General features: G+C 35.5%; 1 protein-coding gene across 17 annotated transcripts in view; it reads right to left on the bottom strand.

Moving 5' to 3' along the window:
• Positions 1–26,481, bottom strand: part of REV3L (REV3 like, DNA directed polymerase zeta catalytic subunit) — a 138,507-nt gene that overhangs the window by 34,506 nt on the left and 77,520 nt on the right. For 16 of the 17 annotated variants that reach the window (XR_006740071.1, XM_045573099.1, XM_045573097.1 and 13 more), the window contains 8 exons: positions 26,000–26,237; positions 20,189–20,331; positions 15,224–19,376; positions 10,125–11,038; positions 8,023–8,102; positions 6,598–6,723; positions 1,474–1,666; positions 1,003–1,114 (listed from right to left, as the gene is read on the bottom strand). Coding sequence is in view for 16 of the 17 variants with exons in the window: in XM_045573099.1 (XP_045429055.1) it covers positions 1,003–1,114; positions 1,474–1,666; positions 6,598–6,723; positions 8,023–8,102; positions 10,125–11,038; positions 15,224–19,376; positions 20,189–20,331; positions 26,000–26,237 (5,959 nt within the window). In the remaining variant the exon portion in view is untranslated. The remainder of the gene's footprint in view (positions 1–1,002; positions 1,115–1,473; positions 1,667–6,597; positions 6,724–8,022; positions 8,103–10,124; positions 11,039–15,223; positions 19,377–20,188; positions 20,332–25,999; positions 26,238–26,481) is intronic. The other variant, XM_045573087.1, reaches the window with a different exon arrangement.

Raw genomic sequence — 26,481 nt, 5'->3', positions numbered from 1 at the left:
GAGTTTCCTCAAAAAACTGAAAATGGAACTCCCATTTGACCCAGTAATCCCACTCCTAGGAATATATCCCAAGAAACTAGAAACACCAATCAGAAAGGATATATGCACCCCTATGTTCATAGCAGAACAATCTACAATAGCCAGAATTTGGAAACAGCCTAGGTGCCCATCAGCAGATGACTGGATCCAAAAACTATGGTACATCTACACAATGGAATATTATGCTGCCATAAAAAAGAAGAAATTCTCATCATTTGCAGCAACCTGGAATTGGAGAACATTATGCTGAGTGAAATAAGCCAGTCAATGAAAGAGAAACACCACATGACCTCACTCATTTATGGATATTAAAGAACATTATAAACTGATGAACCAAAAGACAGTAAAGCAACAAGCAGACTGTCAAATTACAGCGGGGAGGGTAAGGAGATCTGGGGTAGATAAGAGATCAACCAAAGGACTTGTATACATGTATATAAGTACAACCAAGGACACAAAACTCTGGGGAGGGAGGGCATCTATGGGAGGGGGGAAGCATTGGTATATGTATACAGATAATAATTTAATAAAAAAAATAAAAAAAGATCCACTTTTTAAATTTATGAACAAATTGCATTACAAAGCTTTTTAGAAATATTGTTTTGTTTAGAGCTCAGAAAACATTTACTTAGGTAAAAAAACAAGTTTATTGAAATGGTGGCTGGCCTCCATGGAAAAGCCTATTTTAACATAAAAAAATCATGCTAAAATCTAACTTGGAAAGCTAGAGGCTAAGCTAATATCTCTTTCACTGACCCCTCAATTTTGAGGATAAAATATTCTTTTTCCAATTCCTAACTTGACGGAGATAGTGGGAAGTGAGGGCAAAATCTTCTCAGGGATAACTCTATTTCAACAGGAAGGAGGCATTCTCTTTTTCTGACCTTCATTTATATTAACCAAAATAGGATGAAAGTATTCTCTGAACAAACACTGGAAAAATAAAAAAATACAAAACAGTACCTCTTTATTATATCTGCAATTTCTTGAAAAAGTCCCTTCTCATCAGCAGCATAGGTAACTTCTAGTCTTGTAATTCCAGATCTAATGAGTAATGGGGTTTGATATCTGATATCTAAGAAATAAACAGAATGCATATTATATATAACTGTGTAAGGAATATTGACCGGCCAACTGTCTGCCAGTGGTCAGTGCACATCATAGCGAGTGGTTGAGAGGCCTTAGCATATCATTAGCATATTACACTTTGATTGGTTGAATGGACAACTGGACACTTAGTATATTAGGCTTTTATTATATAGGATTGCTCCTGACTCCTGACAATTATTGGAGTAATATAATAAGTCTTAAGACAAAGCTATGCATAACACTTCTTATTCCTATGTCTCAGCAATTTAGAAAGAAGTTCCTTACACTGGCTTGGTTTAGAACTCCAGACAGGAACAGGTATAAACTAATAAAAATGAACACTACCTTGACTGGAGACTGTCTTGTCTTTATCAATCACTATTACACCCGTGAGTTCTGTTTTGTCTGTATTTGGTAGTGGAGTATCAGATGAGATGCAGTAGAACAGAGCACAGATTGGGTCAAATTCAGGATCTGGTTCTAAGTCTCGTCTAGTTCGAGCGTGTAACTCCACACTGATGAGGGTAAGATTTTGTATCTATAAAAGAAAATTAAAATGTTTTTAAACACTTTTAAGACATGCTGAAAAAACTATGTTTCACTAAAACTCCAAGGAAATACATATGTAAAATCCAGAAAAAAATGGCCACAGAGTACACAGTCACAGTTTAATACTCTATAGATCAAAGCTAAAAATCTTCACTTCTAAGATTAAATTAAATCAATTCATGTTTTTATTTTAGAAAATTTGCTTATAATTTTTTTCAATGTCGATACATATTTTCTCAATTTCTGTTTGAATGACTAATCCAAGTAGGTGTATATTCAAAAGTTTGTTACCTTTTACTATCTACATAGTTAACTATAGTTTTACCTATAGTTCAAACTAAAAAAAAAAGATTTTAAAAATTTTAATTCCTTATTCTTTACTACATGAGGCTACTTAAATTTAGACTTTCATATGTACTAGGCAGATTGCTATAGTTTTCCTGAAAAGAAAAATCGTAAGAATATTAAGGTATCAACTACACAACAGCCAGATTTTTGCTCATGCACATTTTCTCTGACATATAGTGCAAGAATGTCGAATCTCAGAGGGAAGGTAACAGAGGGTGGATGGGAAGAGATCAACCAAAAAACTTTTATTAACTGCAATCCTTGGCTCTCTTTCTAAAATCACGACACAGCAAGTAAAAACTCTGTGTAGGAAAAACAAATATGATTATAGCTGAAATTACAGCCATAATCATATCAGCAAAGTACATATATGTGGCAATGGAAAAATAGTAGACTACAGTCCAATATTGGCAATTATTCAAATCTTTTCTATATATATATAAAAGTCTAAGCAACCATCGCAACCGAACGGACGACTGACCAGGTTGCGTGGGGCAACTAGGCTGGCAGGGAGGGGTTAGTGAGGGGTGACCAAATAACCGAGCAGCAGGCTGTGTGGGTGACCAGGCTGACAGGAGGTCAGTGAGAAGCAACCAAACGACCGAACAGCAGGCTGCGTGGGGTGACCAGGCAGTGGGAGTATTAGGGGTAATCAGGTTGATGGGGGGGCAGTTGGGGGTGACTAGGCCAGCAGGGAGGGCAGTTGGGGGTGACCAGGCCAGCAAGGGGGGGGGCAGATAGGGGCGATCAGGCAGGCAGGCAGGTGAGAAGTTAGGTCCTGGATTGTGAGAGGGATGTCCGACTGCCAGTTTAGGCCGATGCTCAGGATCGGGCCTAAACTGGCAGTTGGACATCCCCCGAAGGGTCCTGGACTGGAGAAGGCGCAGCCTGGGCCGAGGGGACACCCTCACCCTAATGCAAATTTCATGCACAGGATCTCTAGTGTATTTAATAAAGGATTTGTAATTTGTATGTATCTTGCATGGTAATTGTTGAAGAAATATAAATGCAAGGCTCTCACTAGTGATGGCAATAGAATGTGTTAAATTCCTTTGGAGGACAATTAAAAAAAAAACCTATAAAATTAAAAATAAACATATTCTTTGATCCAGCAATTCTACTCCTAAGAATAGATCCTGCAGATATATGTTTAGCTAAATTATATGCACGTAAATGTTCACTAAGGATTGTAATATTTTATTCTTTGATAGAACCAGTTGAGTGTTATATGCTTATAATGCATGTGTGTAAGAAATGTTAAGCATCGATTTATGAACCAGGAGGTCACATCTCGATTCTGGGCCCGGATACATCCCAGGTTGCAGGTTGCAGGTTCCGGTTTGCGGGCTCGATTCCCAGAGGGCATGCAGGAGGTAGCCATTCAGTGATTCTCTCTCATTATTGATGTTTCTATCTCTCTTTCCCTTTCCCCCTTCTTCTCTGAAATAATAAAAATATATGTATATATTTTTTAAAGTTTAAGCATATGAGTAATCTCTGCAAAAAGACATAAAACAACATAGATCTGCTTATTGTCTGTAAGAAAGGAGATTGCTAGTCTGAGGTGAAAGCTTACTTTTTCATTATAAATCTTTTTGTATGGGTTGGAATTTTTCCCATGTACATGTAAATACTACATGAATTCATTAGTAAATTATTAGTAAATTCATAAGAACCTTTTAAAATATAAAAAAACATTAATCATGCATGTATAAGATATAAGGAATAAAAGAAATCCATCACTTTCCTTAAGAAATACGTTGCTGTTTCTATTTTTTTTTTTAAAAAAACCAAGATTAGAAGAAAAAAATAAAAATAAAACCATTAGGAGGAACTGAGAGGAAAGAACTTTTAAGTGTATATTCTTCAGGACTGCTTTATTTTTTTTTTTTTAAAAACAATAAGCATGTATTAATTCAGTATATACAAAAATGTAAAATGGGGAAACTCTCCTTAAACCCAAATAAAACAAAACCTAAAACCCCAGTTTAATTAGGAAAAAAATCAACATCTGGAAAGGTTATGAAGATGACTAAAGAAATTTCAGGTCAATAGAATCTGGGAGGTTTACTAATTTATTTACTAGGACAAATTTCAGATTCAAATGTTGCCTTTCGATTCCTTGATACAAAATGCATTATGATCTTAGGGGTATTTTTTTTTAAACCTATAGAAAGAAGAGACTGAGAAATTTACTTAGTGTAACTAGAAAAAAGAGAAATGAAAAGGGGGACAAGGATTACAACCCTTTTCTTCTGCATTGAAAATGTATGCAGCCGAAACTGGTTTGGCTCAATGGATAGAGCGTCAGTCTGCGGACTGAAAGATTCCAGGTTCGATTCTGGTCAAGGGCATGTACCTTGGTTGCAGGCACATCCACAGTGGGAGGTGTGCAAGAGGCAGCTGATAGATGATTCTCTCATCAATGTTTCTAACTCTCTATCCCTCTCTCTTCCTCTCTGTAAAAAATCAATAAAATATATTTAAAAAGAAAAGAAAATGTATATGCAGAAGGGAAAGATTAGTCCATGGCAATAGAAAACAAGAAAACTGCGATGGGCACAATTTCTAGAAAAAGGTACAGCATAGTGCCGAGATTTTTTTTTTGGTTCATTCCTAATTTGACCACCAGGTGGCTGTTTGGAGTGTGCCTTGAGATGAAGAAAGCCTGCGTTGGGAAGAACCTATGAGCAAGTGATTTTAACTTTAAGAAGTCTTATGATTCTGAAATGGGGTAATGTGAATAAAGTAACAGTATAAGAAGAAATGTATGTTTTTCAAATAATAAAAGAGTAATCAAATTTAACAAATCCTTTTTGCTAAGATCTATTAAATCTGCTTTAATAAATACATTTTAACAAAGTATTTTAATTTTCTAATTTTGAACTCATACTTGATAAAATATGTATTCCTGAATTTATTAATTAATTTACCTGAGATTCAGGGAGTAATATAGGGCCAGCTATAAAGCAGGAAGTAAAGTTGAATGAAAAAATGTACAAATATATATTTAGAAAGTTAGACTATATTCTAATTTTAAAAATGTACAATTATTAGTTCAAATTTAGGATTAAATGAGGACAGGGCTTAATTTTTTTTTTTTTTAAGTCTATGGTTATCCAAGCCTTGGATCAGTTTAAGATAGAATTGACTTTAGAACAAAAAAAAAAAATAAATAAAAAACTGAATTCTCTGATCTCAAGGCAAAGACATAGAACCAGCATTATCCATTAAAAATACAATGAAAATCATATATGTAATTTTAAATTTTTCTTGTAGTTAGATTAAAAAAAAGTAAAAATGGGTTAAATTAATTTAGAAATATTTTCATTTAATTCAATGTATCTAAGATATTACCTTTTAAAATATGAAATCAATATAAGTGGTTATGAATGAGATTTCACATTCTTTTTTTCTATTATGACTTCAAAATTAGTGTGCATTTATAGCAAATTTCAATGTGAATGCTAAATTTTTTATGAAAATACTTGATCTGTATTTAGGTATCATAAAATTTACAGTTGGAAAAGTAGTTTCACATTCCTAAGTTGTTCCAAACATGCTTAAAAAAAAAGTTTTCTAATAAATGAGACAAGTATTAGTTTTTAAACCTAGATTAGTTAAATTTAAAATTCAGTTCCTAGACATATAAGCCAAATGTTAAGTTCTCAATAGCCATATTGCTAGTGCCTACCATACTGATAGCACAAGAATAAGCAATAAAAATATACTCTAATTTTCACCTTATTGCCAAATATGTTTTATAAAAAATATTTTTTATTGATTTCATAGAGGAAGGGAGCAGGAGAGAGAGAGAGAGAGAGAGAGAGAGAGAGAGAGAGAGAGAGAGAGAGAGAGAATATCATTGATTAGCTGCCTCCTCAATGTCCCACATGGGAATCAAGCCTGCTACCCGGCATGTGACCTCACAGAGAATTGAACCTGTGACTCCTGGTTCACAGATCGACATTCAACCACGGAACCATGCTGGCTGGGCAAATACGTATTCTTGAGTTGTGCTTTCTCTAAGAGATAAATTTATAGTGACCCAGACATATTCTCCAGTCTATCCTGTGACTGATGTACATTTTAAAGACAACCCCTTAGTCTTTGGCATAAGGCCTGTGCAGTGAAAGTAATTGAGTTATATAGGGATTACATGAACAAATGAATTGTAGCAAGCACTAATCCATTGAGCCAAACTAATAGAAAACACAAGTAAATGTTTCGAATGTGATATCACATCCTAATATAACAATTCAGAATAAGAGATTTTCTAGTAGTTAAAAAACTATTTTCTAATTTTAGCTTCTATAAACTAAATTTCAGTTAGAAGATTTATGAAAGTTGTGAAACCACATAGCAGTCTTAATAACTAATGAATGCTTTAAGAGTTTCTCTTATTTCATATAAATGTATGAATACATAAAATAGTAAGAATTAAAAGAACAGAATAATTAACAGGTGTAGAATTCAATGTATTACTTTCTCAATAAAAAATTTCCGTACTTGTTCCACAGCATAAAACATAGGAGTTAAACAGTGAAAGTGTCCTTACTGTTGCAATTTTACCTCATGTAAAGCTTTTGCATCCTGTAAGTTTTGTATGCTGACTTTGAAACCGTAAGTATTGTTTAAAGATGGTCCATCTATCTGAGAAGTTTCTTTCTTTGGGGTATTTACTGCTGCAAATTGATTCTATTAAAAAAAAAACAACAACACATAGCCAGAGAAAAAATAAATAAGCAACCATTTTATTTTGACTACTTATTCCTACTTAAATAATATGCTTTATGTGTTTTGTAATACATGATAAACTAATAATATCTCTTTAAGTCCAAAAAGAAGCCATAAGTATTTTATTAACATTCTTTTCATGCGAGTAATTCAAATTACCAGAACTGGATATATGTAGAAATATCTGATATAATCTGAAAGTAAACCATATGTTGTTCTTTGATTTATAAGCCCAAAATATTGAAAATAATAGTCTTGTATAGATTTCACATTTATACCACATGAACATTTATCTTCACCCTTACTGGAAATATGACAAGCAAACAAGGTATTTGCAACAAGTTTGGCTAGTTTGTAACAAGATTTGAAAATTTGGATTTGTATTTTACCCTAACATACCATGTGTCTGAAAGATGAGTTAAAACATAAATAATCTTTATGGGTTTAGAAAGAATATATTCTTTCTTTTTTCTAAAAAATATGTTTTCTGATTTCCAAATCCATAAACCATTTATGTTCACAATCCTCTGGTACTTGTTTTTAAAATAAATAGCCTGTAATTCAACAATTCTGCTTTAAAAAGAAAAGTTTTTTTAAAAAAGTTTATAATCTCCAAATAGAAACACTAAAATATATCTTATGTCTTTCATGATAGTTATGAGAACTGGATAATATGGGAGTGATTTCTATCATATATTTCCAAGGATACATTTGTAATGTATACTTTTTTCATATAACCATATATTTTAAGTTTTACCATATTTTTAGTATTGGAATAAAGATATTTATGATTTTGCAGAGTTTCAATCATAATGTTTTTCTTTGTTATTTAGTAACATAAACTGAAAAAAATTAATAATGTTATATTTAAGAAAAAAAGTAATAAACCAAGAAAAAGGATATATTTTTGGTGGGATCAAAAATCACTTACTTGAGCTCTGCTGTCATTGGACTGTTCTGATATTGCCAGTAATCAGTTAATGTATTTGTATCCTCATAATCCACATTTTGGCTATCATATTCACTTTCTCTGTAATATTTGTATTTATATATAAGAATCTTTTAGATCCCAACAACAAAAAGAAACTAAAAAAAAAAAATCAGGCAATTTCTTGTTGTCTCAAAGATGTAAATAAAATGATGCAAAAATATAATAAATTTTTTTAAAAAATTGAGACACAAAGTTATCAATTATCTAACTGAAATCTAAGAATAACACTGGGTCTCCCACTGATCTTTACATTTGTTTGGCATAGTTACCTTTGCTTGTGTTAAGAATATTCTTCTACGAGTGTCAGTATCACTTCCTTTCTTATGACTTAATTTCTGAGTTTTTGGTTCTGCAGAAAGAAATTTCATGTTTAATATTTATATCAAAATTGTATGCTTCTGTTTAAAAAAACTTCTTGTTGTTCTAAATTCTTAAGTAACATTTGTGAATATTCTATAAATTCTCTAGCAAAACCAATTCAATCTTCTGATCCCCATCAACAAAACTTTAAAAATTTTGTATTTTAAATAAAAACATTTACATTTTAATTACTGTTTTATTCCTTACTCATTATCTTAGGGAATCATTTAATTCATTCATTCACTTATTTGTCCAGGATTTATGGTGATGAGGGCAAGACACAGTCTATATCCTCATGGGGGTCTAGAGAGAATCAGACATTCACCAAATACATATAGAAAGATAAAATTATAACGGGTAAATACAACAAAAGAGAATACAATTGGGAATTTTTATATAGTCAGGAGGTTAGGAAGGCTTTTTTGAGTTGGAACAGAAAGATGGGATAGTATTAAGTGTGGAAATTTTCCAATTACTGAGCAAAAGACCGAGAAATTGCAAAGGGAAGGTAAGAAGGCTACTATAGGAAATTAGGTGAGCGATGGTAACAGTTTGGCCTAAGGTTATAGTGGTAGCAGTAATGGTAGAGTGATCTGTGTAATTTAGAAAACTAAAAGATCACGGGATTTTGTAGTAATAGACTGGAAACCACAGGCTGGACAGTGAGGGAATTAGGAACAGGTAGGTGTAACAAATAAATCCCATGTTTCTGACTTGTGTAACTCAGTAACAGAGATGGTGGTACTATTCAATGAGAAAAATTTAAAGAGGACCAGGTGAATTTCTGTGTGTGGGCAAGTGTGTTAGATGTTTGGTAGTGAATGCATGCAGTGAGATCATGAACTGACTTTAGAAAATACTGACCTTATGGTACCTTTGAGCATTCAAGTAAAAATGCCAAATAAGCAGTTGGGGGATAGTGTTCTGAAGCTTAAAAATTGAGTTCTGAATGGAAATTTAAACTTGTGCATTATCTGCAGTAATACTATGAGCAGGAATTAGATATTCCTGCTCAAAGGGAGAGAATATAAAGTAAGTAAAGAATAAAGAAAGTGAGCCGAAACCGGTTTGGCTCAGTGGTAGAGCATCAGTCTGCGGACTGAAAGGTCCTGGGTTCGATTCCGGTCAAGGGCATGTACATTGGTTGCGGGCACATCCCCAGTAGGGGGTGTGCAAGAGGCAGCTGGTCGATGTTTCTCTCTCATCGATGTTTCTAGCTCTCTATCCCTCTCTCCTCCTCTCTGTAAAAAATCAATAAAAATATATATAAAAAAAGAATAAAGAAAGTGAAAGCTAAGCCTTAATAAATCCCAACATTTAGATAATAACTGAGAATGTGAGCTTAACTTAAAAAAAAAAAGGAAGTTAGGAAGAAACAGGAGTAGGAAGAAAAGCCAAGGGGAGAAGCAGCTCCAGGAAGTAAGGAGTGGTCAATAGGACAACGGCTGCTCAGAGGGCATGTGATAGGAAGACTAAAAAACATCCATTGGCTTTAGCTACATAAAGGTTACTGAGAATCTTTGCAGGAGCCATACTGGTGAAGTTATGGGGATAGAATCCAGCTAGAGCAGATTGAGAATTGAGTACAAGGTAAAGAAATAAAATTGTTATATTTAAGAAATCTTCTAAAAAAATTTTGGCTTTGAAGAATTTAAGGTTAAAGCAGTTGTTTGGCTTTATTTCTGTTTTAAAGTTCAAAGAGAGACTTGGGTATATATTAAAGAGGAAATGGGAATGGGAGCAATCAAGTTGAGAAGGTGAGGTTTCTTAGAGGGCTCCTTTAGTTCACCCAGAAGTGAGAAGATAGGATGAAGGCATATGTAGAGTTCACAGCAGAAAGCTATGAAAGTTTCCATGTGATGTTTTTCTGAGACATGATAAAATAATAATACTCTCATTAGCTGAGCTAAGACTTCATTTAAAAAGCCCTTATTTTCATTAACATAGTCTATATTTTTTTCATTTTAATATTTGAAGAACAGCTATTAAAATCTGTTATTTAGAAACTTACCTGTTGACAAAGGGCTAAGGCCCGCTGCTTCAGGAAGCCTTTCCAGAAGTTTTCTCTGAATGATTGGTGTACTATGAAGGCAAAGTGAATCACATATCCCAGTTTTTGCCCTAACATTAATTGGAGATATGACAAGAGGATCCCGAGGTTCATTGCAGGGGCTTTTTTGTATACCATCTTTTACTGGCTTTAGGAGGTTCTCCACAGCCAGGGAACATAGTTCCTCCACTGCTGATAAGGGTCGGTCATCTCCATTCAATGTTTTGGGATCTGGGGATACTGCTTGTTGCCAAGGTGGAATTACTAGAGAATCAGAGGAGCTAGAACTAGAATAATAGTCATCATCATCATCTTCATCTTTCTCAGGATCATTTGTAGAAACGACTGGTGGCAGCATCTGAATTTCACTTGCAGTTTGACTGTATCCTGTGGTTGGAACTTGTAAAGCAATCTTAAAATTATCAACATCTTCCTTGGTATGTGCTGTAGTGGGGAGTATATGTGGAGTTGTATCCATTTTTGGAGGCACTGCAGGTTTGTCATCTGGGTTAACTGAAGAGCTGAAGATCTCAGCAGATTTTACAACTCCAGCTGGCTCAGTTTTAGACAGTTTCTTGGAACGTTCATATTCTTCTTTGGCTTGAAGCCATACTTGAACCAGTTGTCGACTTGGGGCACATTTACAAGGCATAATTACAATTTTTTTATCTTCCACCATTTTATGGCTATTAGTTGATCCTTTATTGACAAATGCTTGGCCATTACGAAAGGGTGACCCTGGTCTTGGGTTTTGAGTCATTGCCGAGAATGCTGTTTTCCACAGACGAAGTCCTTCCAATGAAAAGTCTCCCTCAAATTCAGCTAGATCATGTGGAAGTCGAGTTTCTACCATGAGAAGCCGTCCGCCGATCTCCCTATAAACAACATATTTTAGAACAAATATTTTGTCTCAAAGAGCAATTACCAAAATATTTAGCTCCCTACCCTAGAGATTTTTAAAGTTCCTTTTGTAGTCTTAAAACTGCCCATCTCACCCTGGCTGGTGTGGCTCACTTGGTTTAGCAATGTACAGTGTACCAATTCCATTCCTAGTCAGGGCACCTATTCAGGTTGTGGGTTTGATTCCCAGTCAGGGTAGGTGAAAGATGCAGCTGATTTTCTTTCTCTCTCTCTCCCCCTTCCTCTCTATCTCAAATCAATTAAAAATATTTTTAAAAATACCCATCTCTTTCTTCCCTTTCCATACCCCCCTATATACAAATATTTTGTGCAGTCTCAATGTGCTTTTCTCATAGGACCACTAACTTGATTTCCTTTGGAAAAATCATCTTTAATATTAGAAAAAGAAAGCATTTTGTTGTTGTTGTATGTGCCCACGAAGTCTTCTTTTCTCCAAGGAGATGGCACAAACTCATCAGATTCCTTTCCTCTTACTCATTTTAAATAATTTCCTATTGTTTCCACAAAAAAATAAAAACAATGCAAGAATTTTTCATCAGAGACTATATTCCTGAATTTAATCTATAGCCTCTTTTTACATTCTCTATTATATATAGTAGTTTAGCAGAGCCAGTAAGTTCAAACAAATGTTTGTACCCACCTGCCCTCTCAAATTTCCTTAAACTTAAAAAAAAATCACTCATAATTGAAGTAAATTACCATAATTCTTCCTCCTCTTTCTTTACATGGCAAGGTTTAACATTAACAAAAACCTTAGGGGTTGGCAGAGCCCACAGTATGCATAACTTAAATGCTACTAATGTATATGTATGCGGGGAACCACTAATTAAAAGGTAGCTTACTTTAGTTTTCAATAGTAATAAACTAAACCTCTCCCTTTCTTTAACATATCAATTTGTACTATTTCTGCCTCCTGTAGCAACATTAAAAAAAAAAAAAGTCTATTTTGTGAGGCACGTTTTTCATGAGTAAAAGACAGTTTTTAGTTTTTTCTATTACTTCCTTTGGGCATGGTTTCCCAAATGTCCTGGTCATTCTTTGGACAAAACTCAATGAACTAGAGTTCTTTTTTTTTTTCCTGACTTGGAGTTGAAGGAGAAGCAGCAGGAGTTGAAGGAAAGATTTTGGCCCTTACTACTTAATTTAAGGTACAACCATTCAACTACCATGTTTCCCTGAAAATAAGACATCCTCCGAAAATAAGACCTACTTACAGGTTTCCTTCTGAGTGAAATATAAGGCATTCCCCTGAAAATAAGGCCCCCCTAGGCTCTGTCTCAGAATGCTATTGCTAAACATGAGAGATCTGGTCCACTGATTCTGAAAGAAATGGAGTCACAAGAAATTCACCAGGAAATTCAGGAATTGGATTGTTATGATGATGTTCTAGAAGATGATGACATGATTGTCATTGAATAAATGAGTAAATTCTTGATACTGTAGGATTCACCGTTTGTGTGGTTTGTGTTGACAACTACCGTACCGTATACAGGTAATAAATTTTCTTTCTTTTCATTAAATAATAAATGTGTACCGTATTCTTTTTCATGGAAAAATAAGACATACCCTGAAAATAAGACCTAGCGCATCTTTGGGAGCAAAAATAAATATAAGACACTGTCTTATTTTCGGGGAAACAGGGTAGTCTGTGAATTTTCTTAATGAGTCCACAGTTATGAACAGTTTTCACAATGATATACTACTTAACCAGAATCTAGTGCCTTCCCTATACTCAATTCCCAGCTGTATAAAAAATTAAAAGAATTATTGCTATAGAAGGAAATGAGTATGTATGCCATGAGACCATATGCAATGTAATATCAAAATATTTAAAATTTAAAATACAGAAATTATTAGGAAACCAAAATTTAAAATGATGAAGTATGGTAAATTCAGCTTTCTTAAATAGTCAGAGTAATCCTACTTTTAGGGCTATGAGGAAAAACTCCAAAATATAAGAAATGCTTTATAAAGAAGGTATTAATCACATAATTACCTATAGTGCAAAATAAAGGATATTTCAGTACAATAATATACACGAAAGAATATTATGCAGCCATTAAAATGATAAAGAAACTCATAAATTTAGAAAATGTGTGTTAATTTTAATGTTAATGTATAATGTTAAATGAACAAATCTGGATATAATATTGTGACTACAATAAGATCACATTTCATAAAAGAATAAAATTAAAATTGTATACATTTTAAAAAATCTAAGACAACCCATTAAAATATTATTAGTGACTATTACAGGTAGGTAATGGTGTAATTTTATACTTCCTAAATTTTCTATAATACATAGATTAAAAAAACAAAATTGTTTTTTCAAAAATAATGACTGTCTTCCTTCTATTTCAGCTGCATAACAAATGTCAAAGTTAGATAACAATTATTCAGTGATACAGAGTTAATGACTAGCACATGTATGTTAACTAAGAATTAAAAAGATGTATAAGGTTGAAGTAGAAAAAACACTTCAATTAAAAAATATACCATGCCTACTGATAAAGACAAAGCTCCCCAAATAATGGAAACAAATGTCAAAGGAACAGACATTTTTACATCCTGGTAGTGAAATAAAGAGAAAGTCCCATTCATATTAAAGACCACATAGGGATATTAAGCAAAGCAAGAACAGTGTGTTAGGTAAGTATGTTTCTGTCCTTCAAGTGAAGGTAACTTCTACCCTATATTGATGGATTACTTTTTTCCAATCCTTTCTTAAAGGACTCCTGCGGGAATTCCTGCTCATCTGCCTGGCGTTCACTGTGTGTTTTTTCCTATGGTCAGAAACATGGTGCTACTAAAGTGTATATATGCAGTGTGGCCTCTTGCCTTAGTTGGCTCTTCACATCTCTTTCTACAATTTAAACTATGCAGGGTCTGCCTTCAGCAAGTTCTAGCCAACCTGCCCTGCTTCTGACTGGGTGGCTGAAATAAATTGCTTCTCTCTCTCTGAAACTGGTTAGGTAAATGGGGTCAAAGACACAGGGGGCAGGACAAGAAAATACAATTTAAACCTGGATTAAGTCATGTTCCCCAATTTAGCTCTTATTAGAAACTAGAGGCACAGTGCACACATTTGTGCACCAGGAGGATCCCTCAGCCTGGCCTGTGGGACTGGGCGGAAACTAGTTCTCCAACATCCCCTGAGGGGTCCTGGATTGTGAGATCACCAATGCACGATCAGGGCCAGGGAGGGATGTGGTAGATTGGTGGGGAGGGACTACGGGGAGAGCTCCAGGGCATGTCTGGCCATCTCACTCAGTTCCAATTGGCCGGACTCCAGCAGCAAGCTCACCTACCAGTCAGAGCATCTTTCCCCTGGTGGTCAGTGCATGTCATAGCGAGCAGTTGAGCATCCTTAGCATATTATTAGCATATTATGCTTTGATTAGCATATTTCGCTTTGAACAGCTGACCAGGTAACTAGATACTTAGCATAGTAAGATTTTATTATATAGGATGCTCAATCTCAGTGACACGGATGGTATAGGATACCAACTTAACTACTAGGTTATAAGTAAACCAGTATTGTGATTCCGCCTATTTTGCTATTAGCTGCATGTATGCATATCTTTTATCACTTCTCTGAAAAGATTCTTAAAAGAAAGGAGATAATGGGGTGTTAATTCCATCCTGCACCCTTTATAACTGTACAAATAACAACAGTAACAATATGACTAAAGATGATGGCAACAAGAGGGTGGTATATATCATATATTGCAGAAACAACTTAATCTTCACTTAGAGATATAAAATAAGAGTATTTAAAATATATCTACGCTCATTTTGATATACTTTAAAATATAAACTTCTTTTAAAAAATTATGAATTTACCATTTTAGAAATAATTACCATTTTAAAAATGATAATTCTTTAAAAGTATTATGACAAGAGAGCCAGTCTTAAATTATAGTAGATACAAAACCAACCCTCATCAGCTTAAAGAAATTTCTCCAAAGTGTAAGCATTCGGCTATTCTGTGAATTTTCTTAACAAGTCCAAATTATAGTTTTCTTAATGATATACTACTTACAAATACAGTATCAGTCAGAAAACTAGCAGTAAGGTAGCAAACGTTATATACGTGGTAATTATTCAGAGACCCAAGGGGAAAATATAATTCTGATTACCTGGGCTTTTCTGGTACATCAGAAGGATTACTGCAAAATGGTTCCTGGTAAATAGTTTCTGAAAGGTCATGATCCAACAAGGTTGCCATAATTTCTTCCCTACTTGGAGGGGACATAAGTGGTTTCAGAATGTGAGCAGTTCGAGGGGTGAAACTGCCATTTTTAGATTGTGAGGGAGAGCTGGCAGACCTTGGTGAACTATCAGGAGTTGGTGTCAATATATCATTATTTCTTGACACATACAAATCTAAATCCTCAGAGGCTGCATCAACAAGTTCACCATCAGGGGAGGATAGTACTGCAGTGAAAGAGGCATTGACCGAATCAAGAGATTGTCCCATTTCTTTTCTGGTATGACCTTGAATCCAGTCTGAATTGCCAGGCTGTGAGAGGCTAAAAAACACTTCTTTGCTTACTGAACTCCTATTCAATCTGGATTTTTCATTTACACAGTCCTGTGCCTGCTGGACACAGAAAGAATCCATTATTGAATTAGACCGAGTTGTTAGAGGATGGAAGCTATTTTTCCACTGATTGTGGCGATGATTCTCATTGCTCTCTATGGATGATTTATCAAATAGTTCAGGACTTAGAGTAGCAGATCTAATCCACAAGGATGAGTCTGAGGCATGACGCTTGTCTTCATCACACTTCTTGTTATCATGACTTAAAAACTCAGCTTTTTCTATAGATTGTCCTGGGAAAAGATCCTGAACTGCATCACTTAGGAACTTCTGAGGCAAATTCTGATCAGCGGGGACAAACTGACTCCCAGAATAAAAGCTACAAAATCCAGTTTGACCAATTGTATTAATATCAAAATTATAATTATGTTCAGGAGACAAGCTATCTTCAAGTGAATAACAACTTTCAAAACCTGGATCCGAAGAAAAGATGGGACTGTCATCTGACAGGGAGTTATCCAACTGGCCAGAGTTTTGCAAATTTATGGCGTCTACTTTGAGAAGTTTGGGGATTTTGTCTTTAGGTTTTGTACTTCTGGGAGTTCGAGGTTTTCTTGGAGATGTTACTGATCGTGTTCGTTTAGTTGTTTTGTTATGCTCAAGGGGAACGGAAATATTGTTGTTTGGTTGATGATTATTAGATAATGGATCTTGCATAATATTTGCATTTTGTGCTTTCTGCTGTCTTTTCTGTAACAATTCTTTCAGAACCGCCAGTCCGGACTGTCCTTCACCAAATGCTGAAGGTGCTGACACATTTTGACTTTTACACTGAGAAAGTGCTTTGGTTTGTGAAACTACTTCTGACTTCTGTTTTACCCTTTCAGGTTTAAAATTTGACATACCTAAAATAAAACCCCTTTGTTTTTGTTCCCATGGTATTTGTTTGATTGGACTTCTCAGGGAAGTTACAAAGTAATTAGGCATTTGACTTTCCTCTGATGCTGCATTTCCTGGGGAATAAGTTTCGCTGTGCTTTGACTGTTCTGCCATGCACACAGGCTGCTGCTGACTATCTTTGCAATGCAAAAAATTAGGGGCATATGCCTGGTCTGGCTTTGATTCTAGAGAATTACGATATTCATTTAATTTTCCAAAGGATGACAAATAGTTCTTTTGAATATTTGCATTCTCTTCTGTCTTTGGAGACATTATACCCGAAGATATCTGTGTATTCTGTGCAACCTGAGACAAATGGTTTGAAAGGTCAAATATATTTTTTTGAATCAGAGCTGATTCATTTAGAGTAAACATGGCACTTTGATTATGAGGCCTTTGAACATTAATTTTTGAGTTTCCAGGTCCCAAAGAATTACAAACAACTGAAGAATGCAAATCATCTCGAGAACTGGGGAATGTTTGCAAATCTACAGGCTTCTTGCTTTCTAAGAAAGAAGAAAAGCAGCCAGATAAATTCTGTTGTGCATATGTTCCAGTGGTTTGGGGAGCAGAGAGGGGATGATCTATAGTAGAGCTCATTACTGATACAGCTTTCTGTTTAAGTAGTTGAGAATCACTAGAACTATGTGAGCTCTCAGATACATTCTGATGTTTCAGCACAAATGTAATTTCAGTGTCAGTTTGAGATTTTAGTTTTTCATCTTTAAGTGTCATGTGCTTTCTCGATGTACCTTTTTCATTTTTTTGTTTCTGTTTTGTTCTCAGCTTCTTCTTCCCATCATCTATTACTTTATTTGTTTGATTTCGTTTGTTCCTTTTCTTAGTAACTACTGAGGGATTAACATGCTTTATTTTCGATTTCTTCACCTGTGTTCTTGCTCGACTATTTTTTTCGATACTGGAATTAACAATCTTGCTATTATATGCATTAGGACCCTTAAAAAGCATTGCTTCTTTATCTGCAGCAGCTATAATTTCTTCAGCTCTTGGATCTGTGGGAGACCAGCACCGAGGTGGGGAAGAATTTATGGGACTTGTGCTTCTCTCAGAAAGAAAACCTAATTTAGACATAACATCACTATAATTTAAGTCACAGTCTTCGGTTTCAGCATTATAAGATGGCAAGGGAGGAGAAAGAATAGCATGTGAACGCTTTTTCCGGAAAGACAAAGTTCTTTTAATGTTTTCACTATTTGTCCTTTGTTGCTTAACTGTTTTTTTCTTAGCAGATTTATGTTTTGTTTTTCTTCTATGACTTTTCTTTGGTGTTGGTGGATAAATGGGATATTTGGTCGCAGGGGAGTCAGGAACTTTTGGCCAAAAATCCTTTAAAGGTGCAAGCTTTTTATATAGTTCCATTTTTTCCTCTGTTAATATTACCTGTTTTTCTTTAGAGTCTATTTTTCCTAGCTTCACAAGCATATTTTTTCTCCCTCTAAATCTATTAATAATAATATACTTTATAATGACAGGGGGCAACTTTTTAGACATTTTTCTTCGTTTTCGAGATTTAAGAGTTCCATCTAAACTTTCACCAATTTCCATGGGATGAGGTAGGCTAATTTTTGAGTTGTGTGTTACAAAACTTGACTCACTATCTTCAGTCTCATAATTTACCTTGCGTTTGGCTCTAAGGGTGTATTTATTTCCATACAATCCAAAGGACTGCTCAGTTTCTAAGGTTCCATCTCCAAAGTGACAATCTATAAAACTGTCCGTAGGTGTTTTATTTTCAAAAGCTCCGCGGGTGACTTTAATTAAATCACTGTCCAACTCGTTATTCTTCTCAGAATTACTATTACAAGGATTATTTTGTATATAATTATCTTTTGTTGATCCAGTCTCACTAGTTTTGGTAGAAGTCTCTTGATGACCTACAATTTTCTTTTTATTCATTTTTAATCGGGACTGTTTATTACTGGGTTGTAGTTTATAAGTGACAGGAGAGAGTTTCTGTGGTCTACTGAGACAATTAGAAAGAACAACACTAGGGAAAAACATATAATGTGCTGCTTGCTGGCTGAGATTTGGCTTTTCTGTTTTATGTTCTTGAAATTCTTCATATCTAATTTTAAGTTTATTTAGTCCACTTTCATCAGCAATGCTATCAAGAGAATGTATCATAGTTCTATTCTCCCCTGAGCATGATAGCAATTCACAATTTTCAGTTAATGATGAAGGGAATAAACTATTCAGAGCTGTGCTGTTTCCCTTTTCATTTCCTTCAGAAGATAATTTATTTTTTGAATGATTTAAGTCAGAAAAGTTGCAAGAATTTTTGCCCAATGTACTTTCGCTAGTGTGACGGTTTATATGTAAAAAAGCAGCATCCTTATCAATTTTTCTAATGTTTGTATACTTTCTACTTGGGACTTGTCTTGTAACAGATGGAATATCTTCATCATAATCAAAAACACTATTTTCACAGGAAGATACTGGGAGGATATCTTTCTTACTACTTTGTTTTTGCGAGTTTTCTGAATGGGCAGTACTGCTTAAAGATCCAGGATATTTCACGGAGTAAGTGCTTTCATTTGTAAAAGAAGCAACTGAATGATCGAGACGTTTTTCTGTATTGTTTGGCTGTGAAAAATCTTCAATTAAATCTTCCTTGTTCAAAACATGCGAAGAAAGGGCACTTGTGTGTTTACACTGAAAGGTAATCTTAGCAGAAGATGGGGGTTCTAATGTAGCAGCATCTTTGTGAAAGATGGAAGGTTTTACTGAGAGCTTGCTTGTTGCAATCACAGAAGAGTGGGTTCTAGAATTTTCATTGTCCAATGGATTGTCTGAAATGAGGGGAAAAGAATTTATTTCACTTTCACTCTTAACTTTTAAAATATTTTCCCATACCATCATATCATCACCATAAAAGAAATTATATGAAGTTAATTAGCATGTTTAACGTAGCTATCTCAACAAAAAGATTACTCCTATTAGTATAATAACTCAATCTAAGTAATCAAGAGTTAGTTACATTTGATTATTAGTCATTATTTTAAACACATGTTCCTTTCCTATTCAGTGCCTTTTGGAGAAATAAAGGGAAAATACTTGTCACCTTGAAAAGTTTCCATAAAATAATATGCTTCTTTTCATCATCACTTCAAATTAGCTGCACATATTTCTTAGTTTCTTATGCTACTTAAATGTTAACATTACAATCTGATTAAAGTTTATGAATCTTCAATCAGTGATTAACAAATGTTATCCTCTTAAAAATGAGAAAGAATAATTTATCTCTATTCTCAAAAGAAAAAATTCTGGAGAAGGACAAAACACTATTGTTACAGCCTCATTTAACCAACTATATAGCAAGTGTAACTATAGTTTAAAAGAGCCGAAACCAGTTTGGCTCAGCGGTAGAGCGTCAGTCTGTGGACTGAGAGGTCCAGGGTTCGATTCCGGTCAAGAGCATGTACTTTGGTTGCAGGCACACCCAGGTGGGGGGGTGTGCAGGAGGCAGCTCGTCGATGTTTCTAGCTCTCTATCTCTCTCCCTTCCTCTCTGTAAAAAATCAATAAAATATATTTTAAAATAAAATAAAATGTAATTTTAGCCCCTAAACTAGGAAATGCTCATAGTAGACTTGTTTACTCACCACTATTTTCATCTGCAGTTCCATCTAACTGAGGTATAGAAAGATTGGCTAGAAGCAAACTGTTATTACTCCATTCCATTTCTTCTTCTGAAGATGAATCATCTTCTTCAGTTGAGCTTCTATGGGTATTTCGGCACAGTGATCTAGAGAATATTAAGATTCACTAGTGAGTATGACCATTAGAAAAAAGCATGTCAGACTCAAATAATTTGCCTAATTTGATGCTAAAGTAGTAAAACGAAATAAAAAAAGACTTGAAAATTTTAACTTTACAAAGAAAAGCAGCTTTATTTTGCTTTAGTATCACATCCTACAAAAAGTTATTGTAAACAGATGTTATAATCCCTTTTATATGAGCTATATGACACCATCATTCCTGTATTCAACAGTCTACAACATCCTGGATTACCATATCTCATCATGTTCTTCTTTGTACTCTCCCTCATTCTATTATTAGAGAGAATAATAGGTGACAGAGAAGCTAGTAATTTCTAAAAGGGTGGCATCTGATATATTTTAAGAAGTCTCCATAAATACACGACCACTACATCATAAACTGGAAAAGACTAACAAAAAGGTGAGTAAAGGAGTATTAACGTTAAGGTTGAAAGACAAAAAAAAAACTGGGATCAGAGAAGGGCCAGGAAGTAGGAAAGGTGTTGTGGAGTCAATCCAACAGTGGCTATAAAGTAGGGTTACTGAGGAATTCAGATGGATTGTTAAGTCCAGATGGATACTCTCTTTAAATTTTATCTCATATAGAGTTAAATTTAGTCACTAGAACCTAGCTTGATTATTTCCCTTCTATCTGTTTGGACAAACTTTCTATCCACCCCTAATTTGTTCTTTCTACTGTCTCAAAAATTTGAAAATATCCCATATTATTCATGGGACAGTGTCTCCATTAATCCTTTCCAAATCAGTTTGTCCTAATATCATTCTTTTAAGAGCTGAAAGGGTTATTAGAGGTCATCTGGTCCAACTTTCTATCCCATGCAAAAACCTTATTTTTAACAGACTTGATACCTCAACTTTTACTTTTCAGTATATGGGGCTTACTGTCTTACAAGGTAATCTTTTTGTTAATGGCTCTATCTGTTAGTGATTTTCCTCCTATATTACACAAAATCTTTATATGCAACTTCCATACATTCTTCCTGCTGTCCTCTATTGCCATATACAGCAGGTCTATGCCATTTTTCACATGATAACCTTTAAAATATTTGAAAGCATTTATCATTTGTCCCATAATTCTTGTGTCATTAAACTATATATTTTTTTCTATAGTTCTTTAAGTGATAGTATTAACAGATCCTTCTAGTTTACTTCCTCTTCTGTCCCTTTACTTTCTTAGTATTCTAAAAATATGGTACATATTCAAGACAGAATGTAATATCAAGTATATGAATAGAATTAAATTACTTCTTTTCTAGATACTATACTTCTATTGTTCAATATCTCTCTAATATACACATATTAAGTATTTAGGTTTGTTTTCCCCAAAGTTAACTTATGTATGGTTTTCACAGAACTGTCCAGTCAAAGAACACACAAGCAATAGTTAATCATAGAATAAACCATATTTATAATAGTGGGATAGAGCCGAATTCATGAATTCATGCACTGGTGGGGTCCCTCAGCCTGGTCTGCACCCTCTCACAAAATGGAGTAGTGCGCAAAGCAGCAGGCAGCTGGGGTGGAGTCCAGGCCCAGGCCAGGCACTACGCTGCTCCTGCTCATGCCAGCCCCACTGCACCTGCTGCCACCGCTATGTGGTAGTGCTGCTGCAGAGGTGAAGAGGCTCATGCCGCTCAACAGTCAGCTGAGTGGCACTCCAACTGTGGGAGTACACTGACCACCAGGGGGGCAGCTCCTGCATTGAGTGTCTGCCTCCTGGTGGTCAGTGTGCATCATAGAGACCGGTTGTTCGGTTGCTTATGGTAAGTTTTTATATCCTATATCAGGGCCTGGTACATGAAATTTATGTACAGGAGGGGAGATCCTCTCAGCCCAGCCTGCACCCTCTCCAATACGGGACCCCTTGGGGGATGTCCGACTGTTGGTTTAGGCCTGGATCCGGGGATCGGGCCTAAACCAGCAGTTGGACATCCGTCTCACAATCCTGGACCGCTGGCTTCTAATTGTTCACCTGCCTGTCTGCCTGGTTGCCCCCAATGGCCCCCTCCACGGGCCTAGTCATCCCTTACTGCCCCCCTTTGCCAGCCTAATTGCCCCCAACTGCCCCCCTGCCAACCTGGTCACCCCCAACTGCACCCCTCTCCGCTGGTCTGGTCGCCCCTAACTGCCTCCCCCCTGCTGGCCTTGGTTGCCTCTTACTACCCACCCCACCGGCTTGGTCACTCCCAACTGCCCCCTGCTGGCCTGTTCACTCCCCAGTTTCCTCCCTTGCTGGTCTGGTCACACCATGCAGCCTATTTGCTCAGTTGTTTGGGCATCCCTTACTAATGCCCTGCTGACCTAATCGCCCCATGCAGCCTGCTAGTTCAGTCATTTGGTCATCAGTCATGAACCCCAGCTGTCCTGATCATAGGCAGCCATCTTGTGAGGTGTGACAGTCAATTTGCATATAACATCTTTATTATATAGGATAATAAAAGCCTAATATGCTGTCTGGTCATCCGTTCAACCAATCAAAGTGCAATATGCTAATGATATGCTAAGGCTGCTCAACTGCTCACTATGAAGTGCACTGACCACCAGGGGCCAGTCAACCAGTCTTTCATTTGCTATAACCTGCACTGACCACCAGGGGGTAGACGCTTTGACCAGTAGGTTAGCTTGCTGCTGGAGTCTGGCCAATTGGGACTGAACGAGATGAGCCGGACATGCCCTGGAGCCCTCCTGCAGAACCTCTCTGGCTGGTCAAGCTCCTGCATTCCTCCCTGGCCTGGACTGTGCACCTGTGGGTTTCCTCAGCCTGGCCTCCACCCTCTCTCAATCTGGGACCCCTGAGGGGATGTCGAAGAGCCAGTTATAGCTCTATCCCTCAGGCCAGGCCGAGGGACCCCACTGGTACATGAATTCGTGCAGCGGGCCTCTTGTATATAGTTATGCTGGCACTACTGGTAACAAGTAGATAGTGACTTTATAAGAATTTTATACTGTATATTTGAATGTGTATCTATCTACTTAGTACAGGTATAAAAGTATAAATTAAACAAGGTATAATCTAAGAAACTATAGAAGAAATTCTAATGGTACACTGAAGGTAATGTAAAATAAAACCATGAGAGAAGAATGAAGAAAGAGAGAAACAATGGGGATAAAAAAGTAAAATGCCAAAAGATCAAGTAGAAATATTAGTCAACCAACTCTGCTAAAATATGAAAAAGTAATCCAATTTATTCAGCAAGACTTAAATACATCAAATAAATACTAAAATTATTCTATAATAGAACTCCAAATCTGTTAGAATAATAGGTATAGCTAGCAGCCAATACAATAATTAAATTCACCATTTTGATAATCGTAAAACACTACAGACTTATTGTACTCTTTTTTTTTTTTAATATATTTTTATTGATTTTGTACAGAAAGGAAGGGAGAGAGATGGAGAGTTAGAAACATCGATGAGAGAGAGTCATCCATCAGCTGCCTCTTGCACACCCCCTACTGGGGATATGCCCGCAACCAAGGTACATGCCCTTGACCGGAATCGAACCTGGGACCTTTCAGTCCCCAAGCGGACGCTCTATCCATTGAGCCAAACTGGTTTCGGCTTATTGTACTCTTCATAAAGTAAAATCCATGGCTTTCCCACAGAATTGTTAAGCCCAGAATGAATTAAAGTTCTAACTAGTTTATATTTGTGAAGCTAAGTGATTCAATCTAAACCATATGATTCTACACTTTATTAGGCACCACCTATTTGATTTCAAGATACTTTTGAATCCATATTCTGTCATTTAATGCATTACCAATTTCCAATATATATGACAATCTCAATCCAACACAGCATGATACTTGGCATACAGAAAGTACTGAAGTGATTTCTGAGGAAATGCAAAACCATCCAAATTCTGTGAACCCACCTAATCAGTCACTGCTGCCATGTACTCTCCTTATCCACAAGGATGTTACCGTGTGAGACTTTGTTAAATGTCTGCCTGAAATTAAGACTCAGTACAATAAAACATCCTCCTAAGTAACCATACTTCAAAAGGATATAAAAACAATAGAGCATGACTTGAATTCATGAAAGGTACTGATATTCTCTGCTTTCTTTTATAAATACCCACAAAGTGTTTAATTATCATAATCATCACCCCTATTATGGGAGACTAGAACTAGAAGGAGATCAGTTAAAAAGTTTGAATCACAGTATTCCAGATAAATGGTAATAAAGGACAAAAATAGGACATTCCTTTGGGAAGGAGGGGAATGGAAGGATAGAACAGAAGTCAGAGAGACAGTTACCTTATAGGGTTTAACAACAAACAGATAGGGATGTAAAGGGAGGCAAATCAAACATGACACTAAAATTACAAACTTTCAGAACTTGGGGGATAAAGTGGTTATCATGACAAAAATAAGGAACAAGCCATGTGACAGCATTGTCTATTATCATTTGGATGGCCTATGCTCCAAAAAAAGGTGATGTGATTGAGGCATTTCCCAACAAGGTATTTCATGAAAAGATTTATAAAGTTTATACAAAAAAATGGCAAAATTTATAGAATAGCTACAATGATTAGATAATATCACTAAAAGGCATTTTAAGGTACTATGAAGGTCAAATCGGTCAAGAAATCAAAATACTGATTCTGTCTGAACTAGGTAAAATCAGGTCTTCAAAGGTCAAAGGGGCCCTAGTTTGGTAGCTCAGTTAGTTGGAGCATTGTCCTATACCTTGGGGCATGCATGGAAAGCAACCAATCGGTGTTTTTCTCTCACAATAATATTTCCGTCTCTTTCTCCCTTCCTCTCTCTCTAAAATATCAATAAACATATCCTCAGGTGAGGATAAAAAAAATAAAAAGGTCAAGAAGCTGAGTCTTTGAGGGAATTTTCACTGTGACAGCAAAGGGAATTGAGCATACTATGAAAATATAAAAGACGGGGTTCTGATTTATACCCAAATAACTGGAGAAGGGGTCAAAAATTTATTTTTTATATTAGGTAGTGTAATGTATGTAATATGTAAGTATGTCAACATAACATATAGATTAACCTCTTTCGCCTTTCAGTAATGGCTTTGCGGTGTGTGTGAAATCTTCAAACGTGGACTTTAGATATCTTAGTATTGCCTGCAGAAGTTTACAGGAGAGACATATGCAGCATTTCAGGCTGAAAAGCCTAATTTTTTCTACAAACAGAGCATACAGCTCAAGCATAGACTCAAGTCAATGAAGTTCACAAGAGATTGGTTTAGAAAACCTCAGTGCCATTTTATCCTTTATCTTGAGAAATGAACAATATTAGTGTATGCCTCTGAGACTTATTTATTTTTAATATTTAATTCCTTCAGTCTAATAAGATCTAGAAGCCATTCCTTGTCTTCAAATTGACTTTATAACTGTTGCTCCATCCCATAACAGTTTAACTCTCAAAGGGATATTTTAAATCCAAGTTCTGAGTTAAGGAGGCACATCTATTTTGTCCCACATATTACCGATATATTAATACTGTGTATATAAATAGATGATTTCTAAAAGTTAGGTTTATGGGGAAGGGAGAACTGGAGGAAAGTGGTCAATAGGTACAAACTTCCAGTTATAAGATAAATAAGTATAACATGATGACTATAGGTTGTATGATATATGAAAGTAACTGAAATAACAGAAAAGTTACCTTTTTGTGGCACAATGTTCTTCAATGTTGCTGTCCCATCTCTGAGACATAACCAAACTAAGCTCCATTTCTTCTTTTTCAATCTGTGGTTCATTTTCTTCATCATCACTATTTTGGGGGTTTTTAGTGTTTCCGAGGGAAAGACATGGCAGTGGCTTCCTATTTCTTTCCCCCTGATATCCATCATTTTCCAAACCAGCAAGAAGATGTACTAAAGCCTCATCAGGACTGCTGTCCACTATAAAACAAGTAAAGTATCATCAACAAATAACTTAAGTTTTCTTAATAATTCAACAATTCAGAACAATTATAAAACAACAACAAAATAAAAGATCCTTGGACCATCTGCACTAGAATGACTGTGTCCTTATTAAAAAGAAAATTCTAGACCCATCCCATATGGGTCTAAGTCAGAATTTCTTTTTTTAATATTTTAAAATATTTTTGAAATTAAAATTTATATTCAATATTATTTTGTATTA

Source organism: Pipistrellus kuhlii, unplaced genomic scaffold, assembly GCF_014108245.1.
Source record: "Pipistrellus kuhlii isolate mPipKuh1 unplaced genomic scaffold, mPipKuh1.p scaffold_m20_p_5, whole genome shotgun sequence".
Lineage (NCBI taxonomy): Eukaryota > Metazoa > Chordata > Mammalia > Chiroptera > Vespertilionidae > Pipistrellus > Pipistrellus kuhlii.
This window is presented reverse-complemented; position numbering and strand designations above follow the sequence as displayed.